Source organism: Trichoderma breve, chromosome 3 (assembly GCF_028502605.1).
Source record: "Trichoderma breve strain T069 chromosome 3, whole genome shotgun sequence".
Lineage (NCBI taxonomy): Eukaryota > Fungi > Ascomycota > Sordariomycetes > Hypocreales > Hypocreaceae > Trichoderma > Trichoderma breve.
Window position 1 is genome coordinate 2397575 of NC_079234.1, and position 19762 is coordinate 2417336.

The 19762-nt window shown below is 49.7% G+C and overlaps 6 protein-coding genes across 6 annotated transcripts; 4 read left to right on the plus strand and 2 right to left on the minus strand.

Moving 5' to 3' along the window:
- Positions 1-299: 299 nt before the first annotated feature.
- On the minus strand, positions 300-1191 carry T069G_05152 (uncharacterized protein; the record flags this gene model as incomplete). The annotated part of the gene is made up of 3 exons (XM_056172362.1): positions 300-857; positions 917-1059; positions 1119-1191. 3 exons carry the CDS (start codon positions 1189-1191, stop codon positions 300-302), a joined length of 774 nt encoding a protein of 257 aa, XP_056029220.1.
- A 461-nt stretch (positions 1192-1652) lies between these two features.
- Positions 1653-3859, plus strand: T069G_05153 (uncharacterized protein; the record flags this gene model as incomplete). The annotated part of the gene is made up of 4 exons (XM_056172363.1): positions 1653-1885; positions 1980-2422; positions 2487-3125; positions 3168-3859. The coding sequence occupies 4 exons, from the start codon at positions 1653-1655 to the stop codon at positions 3857-3859; spliced, it is 2007 nt and encodes a 668-aa protein (XP_056029221.1).
- Positions 3860-4708: 849 nt separating this feature from the next.
- Positions 4709-5717, minus strand: T069G_05154 (translation initiation factor eIF3 subunit domain-containing protein; the record flags this gene model as incomplete). The annotated part of the gene is made up of 3 exons (XM_056172364.1): positions 4709-5395; positions 5473-5567; positions 5699-5717. 3 exons carry the CDS (start codon positions 5715-5717, stop codon positions 4709-4711), a joined length of 801 nt encoding a protein of 266 aa, XP_056029222.1.
- Positions 5718-7005: 1288 nt separating this feature from the next.
- Positions 7006-9679, plus strand: T069G_05155 (tRNA synthetases class I (R) domain-containing protein; the record flags this gene model as incomplete). The annotated part of the gene is made up of 13 exons (XM_056172365.1): positions 7006-7296; positions 7355-7481; positions 7540-7601; positions 7655-7781; positions 7842-8080; positions 8137-8206; positions 8278-8319; positions 8373-8526; positions 8589-8646; positions 8705-8883; positions 8968-9117; positions 9176-9589; positions 9673-9679. 13 exons carry the CDS (start codon positions 7006-7008, stop codon positions 9677-9679), a joined length of 1920 nt encoding a protein of 639 aa, XP_056029223.1.
- A 1514-nt stretch (positions 9680-11193) lies between these two features.
- T069G_05156 (alternative oxidase domain-containing protein) lies at positions 11194-12434 on the plus strand (the record flags this gene model as incomplete). Its single annotated transcript, XM_056172366.1, has 3 exons — positions 11194-11664; positions 11760-12158; positions 12225-12434. 3 exons carry the CDS (start codon positions 11194-11196, stop codon positions 12432-12434), a joined length of 1080 nt encoding a protein of 359 aa, XP_056029224.1.
- A 3843-nt stretch (positions 12435-16277) lies between these two features.
- T069G_05157 (zinc finger, c2H2 type domain-containing protein) lies at positions 16278-18510 on the plus strand (the record flags this gene model as incomplete). The annotated part of the gene is made up of 3 exons (XM_056172367.1): positions 16278-17285; positions 17340-17481; positions 17549-18510. 3 exons carry the CDS (start codon positions 16278-16280, stop codon positions 18508-18510), a joined length of 2112 nt encoding a protein of 703 aa, XP_056029225.1.
- Between the last annotated feature and the right edge of the window lie 1252 nt (positions 18511-19762).

The following is a 19762-nucleotide window of genomic DNA, read 5'->3' on the forward strand; positions in this document are numbered from 1 at the left end:
AGATTTTTTCGGACCATGATACCCCTTACTGATAGTTGGTTTAAAAAAAAAAGCTTTTCTTTTTCAAATTCGCTTGCCACTTGTTGAGGCGCGTGAATTACATACAGTCTATCCCCCCCTTCTTGGGCTGCATCATTCAGCAAATCCATCATGCTGGGGTGAAATGCCATTTCAAAAAAGTTATGCAGAAAAACAATTCCGACATATATAGACCACCAAATCCGCCAAAAAAAGACATGAATCATGATTATTCCCCCAACCGAACGCCAAGAGTACCGCAGATGCTTTGTCCGACCAACTTAGAAACGCTCCTTCATTCTGGCAGCAACAGTTCTCAGGTTGCCGTAAACCTTGCCGGGGGGCTTTCCGAGAATCAAGCTGACAACGGATTCACGAGCCATGTGAATGTTCTTGAAACCTCCCAGGATGTGAATCTTTGAATCAGCTAGCACAATTCTTGTCCGGCTGGCGTTCTCAATGGCAAATTTCGTCTTTCCCTGGTGGCCAGCAATTCGGCCGATGGCACGGCTCTGGCTGTCTCCATGAACCGTCTTCACATCCTTGATTTCAAAGGTCTCGATATAAAGGTCGTCCAGTCGCAAGAGAGCAATGGCATCATCGACGTCGAATCCAAGAGTAAAGGCCTTGACAAAGTCCTCGCCCTTCTGCAGCGCACCAGAATCCGTGGTGGATTTGGAAGTCCTCAGCTCGACTGATTTCCGCGCAATGTTCATACGGCACTGTAGTTTCAGGTGCTCCACAATGGGAGGATAGATAGAAGGCCATGCCTGTTTTAATGGTGTCATCCGGTGTGGTGGGATGGGGATTTTTCGTGTTTCGACTCTCATCATGGGGTCCTAAGTAGGTATCAGCAAACTGGCCCATTGAAGGCTCAAAGGAAGTAATGTCGGCATACGATATCTTTGGATGGCGCAAAGCGAGGTCGTCCCTCTTCGTCAATAGCCATGCTATTCTCTGCGTCCACAGCTTCGGGTACCATGACCTCGGCTTCGGCCGATGCGGCGTCTGCTGCGTCTAGGAGGAACTCCTGATCATTGTCTATGCACGAGTAAGCCTTGAGAGTCCTGCCTGAGAAATATTCACACAACATTTCTTACCCTGTGCTGGTGATGGCACATCTGCGACAAGCGGGGTGCTTTCCGCCTTCTTGAGGGCCGTGGGTGCCGGCATGATGCTGGGGAGAGAGACGGGCTTTTTTTTATTCGTTCGGATCCTTGATAAGTCTGATCAAGTAGTTGATGAATGAGAGCAACAGGTGAACGGTATCGTTGAATGTATTTGCCGTTCGTTTCGTCGCAAACTCGTTGAAGAAAAAAAAAGCTGCGGCGCTGGGTTCGCATAGGCAAGCCACAGGCCGTTTCGACCTGGCGATCAAAAAATTTGTGGATGGGCTATCGCAGCTTATCGATTGGCTGAGCGCCGCCCACAATGCACAACGTGAGTGGCGCGTCATGCAATTACTTTTGCTTCGCCGCCTGCTTTTTGTACAACTACCGAGCGTCTAGGGAAATCTTGTATTCCCAAGCTTCAACCTCAAATCCAAGGGCATCGTTCATACCGTCTTCTTTTGGCGCACCGCCTCCAGATTGCTGGTCGCCATGAACCTTAAGAATGTCTAAGGGCATCTCATCATGGCTGATTGTCCGCCGTCAGCTAACATGCCGCTTTCAAACCCCTCCAACATGGCGAACTCCACATGCTGCTTCATTGTCGAATCGATCAGCAGCTCTTTCGGCGTTTCACACGCAAGTCGTAAAGCCTCAGAATGCAAAGGCAGGGCCAAGTTCAACTCTGGTGCATCAGAAGCATGGCTGCCGTTCGCCAACATCAATCGGGCTGGGCAGTCAGCTGCTGCCTCACCATGGTAGCCATCGATGCTTCACTCCTTTGAACATTCTGGAAAGGCATCGAGCATCCCTCAATGCCCCCCAAAATGCTGCGCGGTGGTTACTTCAAAGTGACCAGTATAGCAGCGATAGCGCAAACAGAAAAAAAGATGTTCAGGGGAGTGGCACAGGCCAACCGGATGGCCACAAGCCAGCCGCAGGTCTCGATCAAAGCCCAGGAGCTGCACCCAAGAAACCTCTCGAGCAACCTGGAACCGAGGCAAAGGACCATGAGCAGGAATCTATAGCGGCATCCATGTCTAAATACCTGAATCTACCAATGATGCCTCACCGTCCGACGAAAGAAGAGCTGTTAGCGGCCGCGAATGGATTTTGGGAGAGGTTCAAGGTCAGGTTCAAATGGATTTCCATTCGAAGTATGAGGCCTTGGAATATTGATGAATGGGGTGCTTTTGTTTCTTGGTTTATGCTGGGCCATATCGTCTGGATCTTGGTGGGCACCACGACGTTCTTCTCCATCCTCATCTTCTCGATCAATACTGTCTTTGCTCAGGGTACGTCGATGATTGTGCTCTCATTATATCGAAGTTATCGCCGACAAAGCTGACATATCTTCAGAAACGCTCGCGCAGTGGATTGGAGATTACCTGACTCAATCTGCTGGTGTTACGGTTGTCTTCGAATCAGCCATAGTGCCCAAGTGGAAGAATGGCGTTATCGCATTTCGCAATGTGTTTATTTCAAGACGGCCCGGGCAGATCGAATCATCCGTCAGCAAGGGATCATCTGATGCTGCTGCTGTTGCTGCCGCAGGGCGCCAGGTTCAGCATAACGGCACTGTTACCGAAGACGATGGCAACTATACGCAATTCGACGTAACGATCGCAAACGTTAATGTCACACTTTCATTCCTCAACTGGTGGAATGGTAGGGGACTTCTCAAAGATGTGGAAGTAAATGGTGTTAGAGGAATTGTCGACCGCACTTCTGTCCGTTGGCCACTGCAACAAATCGATCCATTTTCTTACCGCCACAAACACCAACCAGGCGATTTTGAGATTGAATCTTTCAAATTGGAAGATCTCCTGCTCACCATTCGCCAACCTGACGGCTTCCGCCCTTTCTCAGTGAGCATATACTCCTGCGAACTCCCTCGATTGAGGAAACAATGGCTCTTTTATGATTTCCTATCCGCCAGCCATATGTCTGGGTCATTTGATGGCTCCCTCTTCACGATCCACCCGCGACAAGTTCACGGTACGGTCTCAAGTCGATACCAGGGAGTCATGATGGGGCTAGAGGAATCCAAATCGTGGAAAAAATTCAACCGCCTACGAATTGATGGTTTGAAGATTGACCACCTGAACCGTGGAGTGGAGGGCCCCTTTGGCTGGATATATGAGGGAAACGTCGACATTGTTGCTGATGTCATGTTTCCTGAGGATATGGACGACAGTATTACCAAGGTCGTAACGGATTTCTATGACCAGCTGGAGGGCACAGTTATTGCGAATCGTTATCGCTTTCTGCCTCGAGCCCCTACACCCGAGAAATTCTCAGAGAGCGAGCGCGCAACAAGCGAGAAGAAGGCACAGAAGCAAGCCAACGAGTCTGAGGAAGATAGACGCCTTGTCATCATGGATTTGCGTATTCACCTCAATGACGTCAAGGCTGCCGTGCCTTTATTCACACCCGATCTATCATATGTCAACCAGGCTCTTGTTCGCCCCATTGTGGCCTATATCAACGCTAAGAAGACGTACATTCCCATCTCTAGCCGCATCATCAAGCCGCTAGGCGACTTTGACGGAAGCTGGACAGTCTTTGATTGCGGGCTCTTGGATGATGCATCTGCCGAGACGTATGAGGCTTTTGCGAAAGATGTCGAAGATCAGCAAAGCCGCGTCAGGCGCTTCCGAAAGGTTGGATTCTGGACTTTGTCACTGGCCATTCATGCTCTATTCATGGGTATGGCTGGAAATGTGGTCTAAGGGGAGAAGATAGGGAGAAGAAAAAGGAACGACTTTTTGTCAAAACTGGGGAAAGGCTGTGGTGGATTCCTGTAGAATTGCTGTATATTTACAATCATGACGGGACGGGCGGTATATGACGGGATTTTTATGATGGCGTTGCGTTGTTACATGGGTATCACTCCGGGCATTTCTTGGCGATTTGGGGGTTTTTATGGATCTTTATGAGAAATACTTGACGCTTCAGGAGAGGCTATCTATATCTGATACCCTGACCTCTTGTCTACTGAAGCAGTGCAATACAAAACAAAACCACTCTAAAAAAAACATGTGCCAGTGTATATAGATATAAGAAGAAAAGCCGGCATCTTTTTATCCTAGCCATAACTTTTGATGGTAATACCCGGAATCCGATAGGACTGTTAGGCTTCATGCCTTGGACCTAGCGCGCTTTGAAACATAAAAAGGCAAGCTGATTTCACATTATGCCATTTTAAACTCCTGCAATCTCCTTCCTCTAAGAATGTCCATTAAATCGTCCAATTTCAATGTAAACGTCGAATAGTCGTCAGCCTCCAAGATGCTGCCTCAGCACCAAGACGGTGAAAAAGGCCATGCATGGTTGAGGGGGTTGCAGTCCAGGAATTCAAGAGTTGTCGCGCTTCCATCGATTGACAGGGAGAGTAACACGCTGGGAATACTAATATAACGCATATTCTAGCAGTCTTTTTCTTCTTTTTCTTCTTTTGCCGTTTGATAACTTGAATGAGTTCTTCACATAAAGTCGTCACTACAAAGGGGGAGGAAAAAGTTAGCACAATCCCACAAAACAATGATAAAGGGTCCTGTAGAGCAATCATCATGGTCCACTTACTCTCCAAAAGCGTCGTCATCATAGGCGGCCGTATCAGCTGCGTTAGCACGGCTCGTGACAAGAGAGGTCTTTGTCTTGGCAGCCTTGGTCTTCTTCTTGTCGCCCGCCTTCTCCTCCTTCAACTTCTCGTTACTTGCGCGGGTAAGAGTGCTAGCAATCTTCTTGATCTGGTCGCTGTTTAACTCCTTGACCAGCTCCTTGGAGAACTCTTCAAGGAAGAGACCATAGTGAGCCTTCTTGGTGTTTGCGGTGATCAGGGGCGTGAGGAGAGTTCGCATCTTCTCAAACTGCAGCTTTGTCTGGGGGTTGAAAACTGCGACGTTGGCGAGGTTGATGAGGTTCGTAGGGTTGTTGGGGTCGGCGATCATGGTGCCAGAAGGGTTGGACTTTCGGCCGGCGCTGATGCCAATGCTGCCAAACAGGTCCTCGGCATGCTTAAGGTCGGCCTCTTGCTCGGTGCGGCGAAGTCGCTCACGGCGCTCCGCCTCCGTCTCTTCGTCACTCTCTTCGTCGCTCTCGGCGGCAATACGGGCACGCTCAGCGATGTGCTCGGCGACACGCTGGGACTTGGGCTTTTTAGCAGCGGCAGCAGCGGCGGCGGCCTTTTCCTTAGCAGCGGCAGCCTTGGCCGCCTTCTCACGCTCTACCTCAGAGTCCTCGGCAGCATCCCAAGAGTCAAGAACCTGTATATATTCGATGATAAGTCAGAAACGGGATCGAAAAGGTCGCCGGCGCAGTGCGTGATGTTGTTGATACTCACATCGCCGTCATCTTCCTCGTCATCAAACTTTCGGCGAGCACCACCAACAGGCGCGATTTCGGGGGCAGAGTCGCTGCCTTCGCTCTCTTCTTCGTCTAGTTTCCAATATTGTCAGTCAGAGATCTCCAGAATAGAGCCATGACACTCGTTTTTGGGCGCGTCGCAAACGAGAGGATTCGACAGCATTTGACCGCAAAGTGTGCAGACTGCGCTTTCAGTGACTCACCCCACTTCTTAGGAGGCATGATTGCAGATCGTCAGAAAAAAAGTAAGCTGAGGAGTACGTAGATGTTCAAATCGCTGTATCAATATATCGCAATAAGGAATGCGTTTGGCTGCGACCGTGGTCGGGCTGAATCGTGTGATCAATCTAAGATACGTAAACAGGAGCGATCATGTACGATTAGGCTGGCCTGGAGATTTTTATGGCGGGGTTTGGCGAGGCGAGGGGCAAAAACTTTTGTCGGCATTAGTGCCTGGCCAAAAAAATAAAAAATTCAGGGCTGCCCCAAACTACGGGCGCCTGTCAAGATTTTACATGTGGCTAACACTATGTTTGCTTGAACCTTGCCCAATACTTGTGGCGTTGATATTTTACTCCATGCTTGACAGGTACATATAAGAATACAACACCTTATGTTTACAATATACTCGGAGGTGTATTTTACCATGACCGAGTGGGCAGACAGCATTCTTGATTTTTTGTTAGATGAGGGGCACTGTACAGTTCCGGGTATCTCATCAATGAACACATTCAACCTCACGAGAATATTTAGTGCAGTCTTGACCTAGACACTACATATAAAGCTTCATTACTTTACAATTATTTATATAGCACTTCAGGACATCTGGGCAGTTAACAATGGGAGATGCATTCTATTATTGACTTGGGCACACTCACACTCTCCACATTAGGTAAGACGTCAAGCACCAAAGCTGCCCCTCCAACGTGATAAATTTTGGTGGTTCAATCATATCACCACAAGGCACTTGGAAGCTGTTATTTAGCCAGGGAACTGAGTCTCGTAATTGCCTGTAAATAGTACATCCTTGAAAAATATTGTAAACACTCTCAGCATATCATCAATTACGTCACTTCTCCAGGCTGTGACTGTAGAATTAGAAGAAGGACTGAATTTTGATACGTCAACTTGCAGCGTGCGGTTGAAATGCGGCAGAACCCCCACCAGGCGACTCACAGGCCTAACATTCCTCTTATGGTGGGGAAGCGTTTGTGCTTAACTTCCTGCTAGGACCAAAATTGAGTCACAGGTACAGAGCCCCAAAAACTCACACCTCTCATTCATGACGGTTTGTCGGGCTTCTCTCAGTCGAAAGAGTCATCGTATATTAACCCTCGTTTCTCCGTGGATTGCGAGACGTGCTCTTCAGCAACCACTGACCACCTCACCCAGGCCTTTTACGTCCTTGAGTGAGCAAAAACACCCCACCTCGAGTATTCAGCAGACGACCTGCAGGGCTTCTTTGCGCAATACTTGCTTCACTGCTTCTCGCATAAGAGCCATCTCAGCCATGGCTAAACCAGCAGGCATCGACAAGCTCACCAGCTTGGTGAATGGCTTGACGCTTGACTCCGTCACCGAGAAATACCCCCAGGCTCACCCCGAAATCAACCCTCTTGACCTCTACAGGGCACACCTTAGCAATGTATTGGCAGGAATCTCTGGCGTAGACGCTCAAATCGTATATCCCGCCATCAACTGGACAACCGGCCTCGACAAGGGTGACTTTGTTCTGGCTGTTCCGGCGTTGAGGATCAAGGGCGAGAAGCCAGATGCTCTCGCTACCAAGTGGGCTGGAGAGGTATGATAATGTTTCCCTTGTTGTTATAATTTATATAATTGACAAAAATGTGTACCAGTTCCCCGAGGACGATGCTTTGTTTGGCAAGCCTACAACCAGCGGTCCTTTCATGTCATTTTTCGTCAAGGGAGGCCCACTCTCCAACTCATTGATCCCATTGATTCGGAATCTTGGCGAGGAATATGGTATGCTAATTCTCATACAACATGACTGTTGCAAACATACTTACATTTATATCGTTAGGTCGTAACCGATTCAACGGCTTGAGGGATCCCAAGGACCCAAGCCAGGGCAAGAAGCGCATTGTAATTTCATGGATACCCAAGATTCTGAGGATTAGCTGCTAATTGTATATCAGATTGTTGAATTCAGCTCCCCCAATGTTGCCAAGCCTTTCCATGCCGGCCATCTTCGATCAACCATTATCGGAAGTTTCTTGGCCAACCTCTATGAAGGTAGCGGCTGGGAAGTGGTGCGAATGAACTGTGAGTAATTGTAACTCATAACAAATCATCAGCCCCAATCGTGCTAACATTTTATTACAGATCTGGGAGACTGGGGTAAGCAGTACGGTCTGCTGGCTCTCGCATACGAGAAATACGGCAACGAGGAGGCACTTAAGAAAGACCCCATTAACCACCTGTTTAATCTCTATGTGCAAATCAATGCCGAGATGACTGCCGAGAAGGAGTCTATCGAGGCTCAGAAGAAGGAGGGCAAAGATGTCACCGAACTTGAAGCCAAAAGCCTTGATGAGCAAGCTCGTCGGTACTTCAAGCGTATGGTAAGTCGTTGGCATATTCTAATATTAATCTCCGGTTGCTAATATTCCTCTCTTAGACTGATAGGGAGGAGGACGTGCTCGCACAGTGGCAGATCTTCCGTGATCTGAGTATTGCTCGATACAAGGGTAAGACTATATCGCTTAGCGAGTATATCGTGTCCTTCGTTCTGGATTTGTTGAACTCACACTTGGTATAGAGACGTATGCCCGACTTAACATCGCCTTTGACAAGTATAGCGGTAAGATCCAATTCACGTAACGAAGGGGGGGAAGAGATCTAACTTGTGTATAGGTGAGAGTCAGGTTTCCGAGGAGGCCATGGCAAAGGTCGCCGTAGAGATGGAAGAGAAGGGCATTTCTCGAGTAGACAACGGCGCAACGCTCGTTGATTTCACCAAACTGCTTCCTGGTAAAGAAGGAAAGCGACTCGGTGTCACCGTCATTCGGTAAGTTCTGGCGATGTCTTCTTGTCTCCAAGAGCATGGTGATCTAAAACTTCGAACTATAGAAAGAAGGACGGCACCGCCCTGTACCTCACCCGTGACATCTGCGAGTTGCTCGGCCGAGTAAGTCAACTTCATCTCCAGGCTTTTACCAGTATGCCGTCCACTGACAGCCGTACAGTACGAAACCTACAAATTTGACCACATGATTTATGTCGTGGCAAGTGCGCAAGATCTCCACCTCAAGCAGCTTTTCGAGATCGTTCAGCAGCTTGGCTACAAGGACATTGCGAAGCGCTGCCAGCACATCAACTTCGGCCTGGTTCTTGGTATGAGCACCAGGAAAGGTACCGTCAAGTTGTAAGTAATCTCCGGACATATCCCATACAATACTAAGCATAATTTCAATTCGAAATGCGGAGTTGGCTGATACAAGTGCAATAGCTTGGACGATATCTTGAGAGACTGCGCAGACCACATGCACGAGACCATGAAGAAGAACCAGGACAAATACGCCCAGGTCGAGAACCCAGAGGCTACGGCTGATATCTTGGGTATTAGCAGTGTCATGGTTCAGGACATGAGTGGAAAGAGGTTAGTAGTCATCCTTTGCTGTGGGTGCCTTGTTTTAACCATGCTCATTGGATTATAGGATCAACAACTACACATTCAACATGGAGGCCATGACCTCGTTTGAGGGCGACACGGGCCCCTACCTGCAGTATGCCCACTCTCGACTTTGCTCCATCAAGCGTCGTGCGAACTTGAGCGAGGAAGATCTGCTGAGCGCAGACCTTTCATTGCTCACTGAGCAGCATGCCACCAACGTTGTTCGCATGCTCTCGCAGTGGCCCGATACCGTTCAGAACACGCTCAAGACTCTGGAGCCCACCACCGTGCTCACTTATTTGTTTAAGATGTCTCACGCCGTGAGCAGCAGCTACGATCACCTGCAGGTGGTTGGCAGCGAGAAAGAACTGATGAAGGCCCGAATGGCGCTGTACGATGCTGCACGAATTGTTCTGGCAAACGGAATGAAGCTGCTTGGCTTGACACCGCTGGAGAGGTACGTCCATGGAACCCTAATTGCTTTGATGTTGATTTTCAGATCCGCCTTGCAACCTGCTTATACTAACTTTGTTTGTTTAGGATGTAAAAAATGGGCACTAGGATGCCGTGCCGCGTTGGGCCGCAAGGTTGCCGCAAAGGAAAAAAAAAAAAAATAAGTCCCGGTTTTATCTATGTAGAAACACGATCATCTAGCACAGAAAGAAAGAAAGATTCGGTAAAAGCCGCAAAGACTCTGACTCAATTGTTGCCCCATCAGATTGAGCTTGAATCAAACATGCTCTCGGTGAAAATTTGCACGATGGCAATAGTTTAACGCTGCCATTCCCGTGTCTAGCTAGAGACTGCAGAATTTAGTCGTAAGCCCTACTACGATTGACTGCAAGTGTAAAATAATTAGTTTCTCTTAACAAATGGCCTGACTTTTCAACTCGATGCGTAGACTAAAGACGTTAAGAACGGCGCCAAACAAGCTTATAGTCGATAGCTTGCCGCTGCACATCTCCTCGGACTCATCAGGAACCTGCAAGTCTTGGCGTTTCCGAAGATAGTACTCGTACAAGTGCCAAATTTTGCCGCGCAATGAATTGAGATTTTGACAGCAGCCGCAATTATCCTTAAGCGAAATACGGGATCAGCCCCATCAACGACCTTTTGCATGTGCTCCATAGAGCGACTTCATTGTGCATTAAATAAGATCAACTTCGTATATACGGACCGATAACTTCCTCAAACAAAGATCCATGAATTTGACACAGGCCAATGGAGCAAACTCAATTGCTAACATTGGAAGAGTCTAGCGCCGACAAGCGCCGACTGCCGCACAGCGTCATCAGGGGAGTGGATCTTTGTTGCCCTGCTAGTTAGGAGAAACAGAATTCTGGATCCCGGAGAATTGGTAACATAACATAATAATTTGGCCTTGCCAGTACTACTACTATGACGCAACGGGACTGGGAGAGCAGATTATGATTTCACTCTTCGTTGCGTCCGAGGAAATGAGGCAGCGAAATGAAATCGAAAATGGACCGGAAAGCACTTGGGAGAAGAGTCATAGGGAGAGGTTTTACGGTCCGAAAGCTCCCGACTAGCCCATGCGTGACCGGTGAAGGCCTTGCCTCTGACGGCTCGGACTTCGTAACTCTTGAGGATGCCGAGCCAAGGTGAGGCAATGAAACAGCATTTTGCATGGCAGATGACCAGGAACAGAGCAACAGATGCGGCCCGGCCATTGGATGCCTTGCTGCATGTCGGTTCTCATCACGGCGAGCCCGCTTACCCGGGTGCGGATTAGCATGGCGGCACCGGATGTAAAGAGTGTGTGGACTCACGGATACCCGACGGACGAAGCTGCCAAATGCGCGTGCCGACCTGTAATATTTCTTAGTTTTGACTTTTGCCGTCTTAGCAGTAAAAAGGGGGCTCGTATAAAACGTTCAGGTGTCCCGGATCCAAAGGGGGGGTGCTTGGTTAAATATATATCATCACCACCTTCAAGCCGTGTGGCATACACAGGTTTAATTCCCAAGCCTATGACTTATCATCATTGAAGCCATTGAACATTGCAACAATACCAACCACAGCTTTACATAAGCTTCTGCAATGACTTACACCAACACAAACGCCCCCATACAAGCAGCCAGGCTTGCAAAGGTCGTCGTCAACAGCCATGCAAGCTGTAGACTCGCCGCGCACCCGGCGCTGACCCGGAGGCTAGGCTGTACCGGCCGGACCGTATCCTCATCTCACCACCTCTACGGCCAGACCACGCGAGCATTCTCGACGACACCCGTCTCCCAGCTCAGAGACTTCTTCCCCGCCAAAGACACCCCCCACATCAAGACAACTCCGGCGGCATGGCCTCACCCGGGCTTCTCAATGGAGGAGCTCCATCAGGTGACGCCTTCGCACCGCCCGCCTCGGGGATTTGGTGATTGGGCGGCGTGGAAGATTGTGCGGTTCGCGAGATACTGGATGGACAAGGCCACGGGTATGGATAGGGAACAGCAAGTTGATAAGAAGAATCCGACAACTGCCATTAAGGCGGAGAAGCCGCTGACAGAGGCGCAATGGGTATGATTTTCTACTCACCTTTATGCTATGGACCTAATGGTCTATTTGTCTGGTTATGGAATGTATAACTAACGAGTGTCTTGCTGTGCGAATAGCTTATTCGATTCGTGTTCCTCGAAAGTATCGCAGGTGTTCCAGGAATGGTTGGCGGCATGCTTCGCCATCTCAGCAGCCTTCGAGGCATGAAGAGAGACAATGGCTGGATCGAGACGCTCTTGGAAGAAAGCTACAACGAACGCATGCATCTTTTGACTTTCATGACCATGTGCGAGCCCGGCCCGTTCATGAAGCTCATGATCATCGGCGCCCAGGGAGTCTTCTTCAACAGTCTCTTTGTGGCATATCTGCTTCATCCCAAGATTGTCCATCGATTCGTCGGCTACCTGGAGGAGGAGGCGGTACACACGTATACTCGAGCGATTGCCGAGATCGAAGACGGCCATTTACCCAAGTGGAAGGATCCCAAGTTTCGCATTCCTGATATTGCCGTGCAGGTTAGTAAACTAAACAAGAGAGAGAGGAGTTGTAGAGAACAACCCAACTAACAGATGACAATCTAGTACTGGAACATGCCTGAGGGTAACCGAACTATGAAAGACTTGATTCTGTACATTCGAGCCGACGAGGCCAGCCACAGAGGAGTCAACCACACCTTGGGCAACCTCAACCAGAAGGAGGACCCAAACCCCTTTGTCAGCAAATTCAAAGACAGGGAGGTTCCCAAGCCTGCCCTCAAGCCCGAAGGCTATGAGCGTTCAGAGGTGATCTAAATTGGAAAAGAGAGGCATACGTTATTAGACGACCAACTATGCTTTTGGTCGAAGCTAGAAAGAACAGCATACGCATACATGGAAAATGGCGTGTTTGATTTTGTCTTGTCTACAACAAAGAGGCAGCCTGCAAGACTTGGGTGAAAAAAGTGGCATTGTTTCACGGCGTTTCTTTTGGATTTGGCACAACTTTCTGGGCAAATTTCTCTCTCGACTCTTCTTACAAAAACTATACAACGGAGAATTGATAATAAAAAGGGGGCAAGGTATATTTCCGCCCAATTCAATAGACGAGAGTGGCTGTGGTGTCCCGTCAACATTGATCTGGTGACATTTTGGCTCAACTTTCTGGCTTTGCATGCTTTTGGAACCGAGCAATGGCTTAGACACAACGATTCAGGACTAAAACGTCCGTAACCCAGGTCGCCCGATACGAGAGGCCTCGGGGCGCTACCTATCGGGTAGGATCAAGTACCTATTCAGGTGTGAAGCGCCATCCTGGGCCAACTCGATTGGCCTAAGCCATCGAAACAGGCACGAAAGCGACGGGAAGTCGGATTTATTGGCGCCCGCAAAGGTACCAATCCGAAGCCCCCGCCCCTTAATTCGGCCGATTCCCGAATGATCGAACGGGCGGCAAAATATACTGTAGAGAAAAAGAGAAGATTGTAAAAACCAGGGGTAGTGGAACAAGTAGGGAAACACAAAGTGTGAATACCTGTGAGTTGGGAAAGGTTGCGAAAAAAGCCTTGCGGAGAGCCTTGCAGTTGATCCGAATAAAAGCCCCGGCGCGGGCCAATGAGGGACGGGGATCTAGATTTGCAGCAAGGGCTGTTAGCCGATTGGCTGTCGGCAGCCGAGAAACTTGCAAGCGTTTATTTACATTGGATGCTCTGCGTGGTTTTTTGTGGGTTCTACAAGGTTAAGGGTACAGTAACAAGTTGACATGTAGATGAACATTGCTAAATGTATTATCAACGATGATGGCTTCAAAGGCAAACATGGCAAAAGTTAAGCTTGAAGTAAAGCAAGATTCAAAATCACCGAAAATAACAACAATGCAATCTCACTAGTACTTGTTTCATCCCTCAAATCGGGAACCAGAAACACACCGTACATGAGCACGTACCAGGCACCAGAGCATCAACAGCCTTCATGCAGCCCGGTCCAATACGTCACTTACTGTGGCTGTGGACAAGCAAGGATGGGACAACTCAGGGCGGTACAAACCCACCTTTGTTTGAGAAAAGGATTCTGCAGTATTAATCACAATCTTGCATTTTCCTGACGCTGCTGCTCCATTTTATTTTTCTCGTGTTTGGCCTGTCAAACTTGAAACCTGCTGCGGCTTTGCTCCTGATTTACGCTTCAGGCCATTCGTCCATGTTTTTTTTGTTTCAAAACAGTTCTGGCTGCTATTTTCGGATAGTCGTGTTATAATTGCATTTCTCTTTTCTCTCATTGTTGCCCTTTTGTTTTTTTTTTTTTTTCTCTCATTCACAGCCTCCTCCGTCTTTCATCTCTTTTGATGATTCGAAACAATAAATGACTTTTACCGTGAAATTAAAGCGCTTTAGGATATACGCTCCGCGAGATTTTAACTTCGTATAGACGCTATATTTAGCCCTCCAGAAGCGTTGCCTGACTAGACTTGCATGTGTTGGCGCAGATCATGGGGGGCGTGTGTGTGTGATGTTGTCGTCAGCTTTTTCCCTTCTTCTTCCCTATCGATGTTCTGCAGGTCTCCTCTCCCTTGTCTGGACGGAGCTAATAAGGTTATTTGCCGTTTTCGTGCCCATGACAATGACCGAATGTCTCTACCTGGGAAGCATGGGTGTCGCAAAAGCTTAGCATGGGCGATAGCGTGCGAGCAAACTCGTCATCACCGCCAGCCATGTGGGGAGACACGACGCATCACCGCCAATCTCCATGCAGCTGCCAAAAACGAAAAGTTTCAGGATTTGGTCATTTCTAGTTCCTTCATTAAGTTGTTCAGCTATCGAATGGTGGCTGTAAAGGTGACAATCCAGGAAAACAGCCGATTCTGTGAGGGCTTTTGTCTACTTACTAGGTAGGGGGTGCTGTCAACGGAAGTCTGCCATCTTTTTGGGATAATGCTCATGATTGTGGATTGATAGCGGTAACTTGTCCAAAAAAGGGATTTCTGTAGCCCTTTTGTCTACGCGTAACCTTCGTCTAAGTGGCAGAACCTTGGTCTATAGTAGCACTATAGCTTGGGTAGATACTCGTAAGAATTGCATCTTCCTTGTTCACCAACTTGGATGATTACAGCTATGGGGTAGGTCATAAGGTAGTAAATACTCCAGATAAGGTGCCTATTCGCCTATCACTTGTATTTAGGGTACTTACCATTGTACATAAGCGGCTACCACGTTTCCAGGTATTTGTCACTGACATGTGCCGTCGCACCCTCAAAAGTGATGCCGAATCTGTCAAGTTTGGGAGATATTCTAGACCTTTGGAATACTGACGCTCATGCACTACCGCTCGACCGGCAAACTAGTGCCCAATACGGTTCCTTTTCTCATTTCCCCCCCTGCCACTGTGGAGGGGCGCCAATGACAGAGACCTATGCGAACGGTGTGCGGGGTTGTTGCTAGAGTTTGATTCAATGTACAACTCAAGTCAACCGGACGCTACCAAAGACCATGGAGATTACATGAGTCGTTGGCACGAAGGGAACCTTGAAAGATGGAGGCCGCTGGCGTCAGTGCTAGAACGGGCGGTAGCCTGGGCTCTAGTTGCCGGATGTCGCTGAATCGATTTGCATCTGGAGCGTATAGCTGCGTTTAGTAGTTGAGAAGCATTCCACGGCGCGCGCCATCGAATAACATTCAAGTTAACCAGACGAGCTGAAGTGAGCAAAGTATGAGTACCTGCTTGCATGTACATACAGTACCTGAGTCATCCGTCGCACTGCTGAAGAGCACCTATTCAAATCTCTCTCTTGTGTCCCTCATCTGATTTTCACGTGGGTATGACAGGCTGCTAAAAGGCACATTTCTCTCTCTCACTGCTAGCCCGTTCGCCTAAGCCGTGCTAACCATCGGCTGAAGCAAAGGGCCTGATCCATATCTCACGCCTGCTTGCTGGGGACCATCCCACTTCCTGCGATACCTCTCCGACCTTAGCTTTCTGCCTCCTACATCACCCGCCTCCAAGTTGGACCAACCCCCAAGCCTGCCGAGCTACCAGAACCAACAGCGTCGTCAGCAGCGCCGTCAGACGCCGTCACTGCAGAGTCTCTTTCTGTCTCTGTTCCTCTTGTGTCCAAGCAGAATTGCGGCCACAAGGTTGTTGCTCCAGTTTGCACAGCCTCGCGGGTCCGCGTTTCTCTGCTCGATGATTTGGCGCCCAACCCGAACGAACCCCGACAAAGCAAAGTGCCAGAAAGGACCCCCCTCCCTCGTCTTCACGCTGCCAGTGCCGTGCCGATTCCCAAACTCTGCCAGCATCTAGCATTCTGGCAAATCGCATCCAGGCCAGCATAGCATCGCCTCGCCTCGCCTCGCCTCGTCTCCCCTCCCCCTCCCAGGTCCAGGTCCAGCCCTATTTGATAGCCATACCCACGTCAAATCCACCCCGTACCTGGACGCCCGCACCCGCTCGGAGAACGAGTTGCAGCTGGCCTCAGGACCGCCCGTCTGAAACACTCTTCAGACTGTGATTCGCACCGCTGTACGCGTCCTGCCGCTGTGATAGGACCGCCCCCCCAGCTCCTTGCATCTCTGCCGCCCAGTGCACAGCCTCCCCGCTGCAGCACGGAAGGCTGACTGTGGAATCTGCCTCGCACGACGTACAGACCAGCACTCGGCAGCCATCATGAGCAGCGAACCCCAGCGTGGAAGGTCACCGTCCGCCGGTGGCTTTCAGCCTGATATAAACCAATCTCACTCGCCGGCACGGAGCCCGTTCGCACCCACAAGCGAGCAGCCATCCGTTGGTCTTGGTCTTGGGATCGGAGTCGACCTGGATCCATCGCAACAACAGCGACAACCTCCTCAGCAGCAGCAACAACAGCAACAGCAACATCGAGCATTTACAGCATCTCTACATCCCAACTTCGACTCATTCAACGCAAACGGCTTCCTCGGTGCACAAGCCAACGCTGCCGACCCGAATACCGGCTTTGACCCCAGCGCGAGCTTCGGACAGCAGCCGGCCACCGGCCCCGACTCCACCCTGTCTTTGAACGCCCAGGCGCAACAAAACTACCTCTCGCCAAACCTGCACGACGGTGATTTCTCTCTCTTCCCATCGGCCGCTGAGCAAGGCGATCAGTACAACGCCCCCCTCTTTGAGCAGCCGCCCCTTGGCGACCTCAATGCCATGACCTCTCCGCATTCGCATCAGTCTCCGACCCCTCCACGGCTCTACCCGTCCGAAAGTCTCCAGTCGCCCCCCTTCAACCAACATCAGTTCTCGTCGCCTCCGTCAACCCATTCGAGGAATGCTTCTTTAGGGCCTGAGGCCGCGCTTCTTCCCAATCAGCTCGGCGACTGGACCCAACCGCAATTCCAAGGCCATAGGAGGACTCCCTCGGAATACTCTGACGTCTCCTCCGTGGCTCCTTCTCCTCATATGATTAGTTCCGATACGTTTGACGCCGACCCATCGGGCCACTCTCCTCTGCAGAGACCTGCGGACAGCCTCTACCAAGAAGTGCTCGGTATTGGGTCTTTCAGCTTGGCTGACCCCAGCAGTCCTGGTTATCACGGCCGAAGCCCCTCGCACAGCCCAGCCATCAGCCCTCGCATAATGCCACAGCAGATGCCGGATACTATGCAACCTTCTTTCAACTTGATCCCGCCAAACTCCGGGTATGAGAACGTTTCTGGATACCCAGACCTACAACCCAACCATGAGACTTTCCCGCCTCTGCAGGGCGGTATGGGCGCCGATATGCACCAAATGCAACCACCGGCCATCAACATTGACTTTGCGCCGACTACGAATTCAAGACAAGGCAGTTTCGAACCGCCCAAGTCGCAGATGGATCAGGATTCACTAACACCCCCAGAAAGAGGCAAGTCGTTCAATTTTTGCGATACAGTGTTTCGCATGCACGAACTACAACTAACGTGATCTCACAGGTCGACCCAAGTCTCGCCCGCGGGCGGTTACGGATCCGTTCCATCCCGGCAGCGGAATCCTCCCCCCTGGCAATTTGGGACCCTCTCTCGGAGTTGATCTTGCAACCCGCTCCGATACATCGTCTCGATCTTTATCCCCTCTAGATCGGCAATCGGTCGGCTCGTCGGCCTCACGAAGGCGGCAATCGACTTCCTCAGTGCCCAATAACGTGATCGCTTTGCGCCTGGCGGATCCCGAATATCAGAATAGCCAGGATGCCGGGACTAGCAAGCGCATGCAGAAACACCCGGCAACTTTCCAGTGTACTCTATGTCCCAAACGCTTCACTCGAGCATATAATCTGCGGTCTCACTTGCGCACTCATACCGATGAGCGACCATTCGTTTGTACTGTCTGCGGCAAGGCATTTGCTCGACAGCATGACAGAAAGCGACACGAAAGTCTACATTCCGGAGAGAAGAAATTTGTTTGCAAGGGTGATCTGAAAACCGGTGGCCAGTGGGGCTGTGGCCGACGATTTGCACGAGCTGATGCCTTGGGAAGACATTTCCGTTCTGAAGCAGGAAGAATATGTATCAAACCTCTCCTGGACGAGGAAATGATAGAAAGGCAACGCCAGTGGCAGGAGCAGCGGATGCAGCAGAACATGGCACAGAACATGGCCAACCCGCAGGTTATGGGCATGGATGCTGGCCCTGCTTATCCCATGGATTCTAGTGGCAACTATGGCCTCCCACAGGCCCTCTTGGCTCAATATCCCGCCCTGGCGCAGATGAATTGGTCGACCGACATGGGAGGTGGGCTGGATGACGAGCTCAGTGGTAGATCCTCATTCGATGCCAGTGACTACGATGACGGCGACGATGGTGGATACATGAGTAGTTCTGGAGCCAGATACCCAGAAGAGGGCATGGGCCAGAATTACGCCGACATGAGTTATACTGGAGAGTATGGGCGCTGATGGACGAGCAGCCCTTTGATTCCGTTCTCCTTCTCCTTCTCCTTCTTCTGTTACATGTTTTCTCCTCCCCATTGTCACTACCCTTTCCCTCCATCTGTGTTCTTCCCCCCCTTTTACGGTTTCTTTCCACGACGATGGGTGTTTAATTATCGGACTGCCCCCGAACCCCAACTCGGAGAGGCGAGCTTGGTTATATAGCGTGGAACGGGTGGCATTTGAATTCTGATATGTGTGATTTTTTCTTCTTTTTCATTTTGGAAAACAAAATTTGAGATGGCTCGGGTTATTAGATGGCACGTCGCATAGATACCACCCCTTGAAGCTTACTGTCACTCCGACTTTCCGCGACATCACTTTGTGATGCTGTTGATGGGACTTGTGTCCTACCGAATAAAGCCTTGTTCATTTGTATCTGATTGTGTGCGACTTGTTGAGTGATGTATTGCTGTGATTGACTTGGTAGTTTCTTTCTATTCTTCTCTTTTGCAAGGGTTATTCTACCGTTCTTGAGGCTATCTTGAGAATAGTGCAAGTGATATCATATGGCACGGCTGCAAATGAAGCCAATACCAAGGTAAAGGGGATAACGACTCGAAATAGCACCCAAACGCTGTTATCCACTGTATTTTTTGGACAAACACTGAGTACAATTCTGATTACATTTTACTTACTCAGAAGCTATGAAGCCTTGATGCCAAATCCATCGCATTAACCTCCACTCTTACTCTTACCTAGTACTATACGGGCAAATCTTACAGATTAAGAGGGCAACCATACAATAAGATTAATTAGACATGCTACTCAAATACTATAGCGGCACTTCGAAAGAGGATGCTTGCACCGGTAGCCGCTGGATATCGGCATGGCGATAAGATATTGATCAGTGCCGGAAGATGTGGGACCTCCGGTATAAGTCGGAGCAGGGGGGCGAGATAACCGTGATTCTTCTGTGCTTCTTGTCCAAACTGTCATGGTACGAGTACAAAGTACAAGCTCGCCCTTGCCCCAGACAGGGCCCGGGGGCAGGGTTTTTGCTGTTACTACGAGTATGATGTGCATGCTGTGATAACTAATCTGGGGATTCGGTTTGACAGGTTTTGCTAGAGATAATTTGGAGTCTGTAAGGGAGATATGGGGGGCCGTGGGGGCGCCTGTAACGAGCATGGAATCATGCCCAATTACTGCGTGTATTTCGCCTTGTCAATAATAATACTAGGATCAAAAAGTAATTACCTACGAGCAGTTTTCTGAT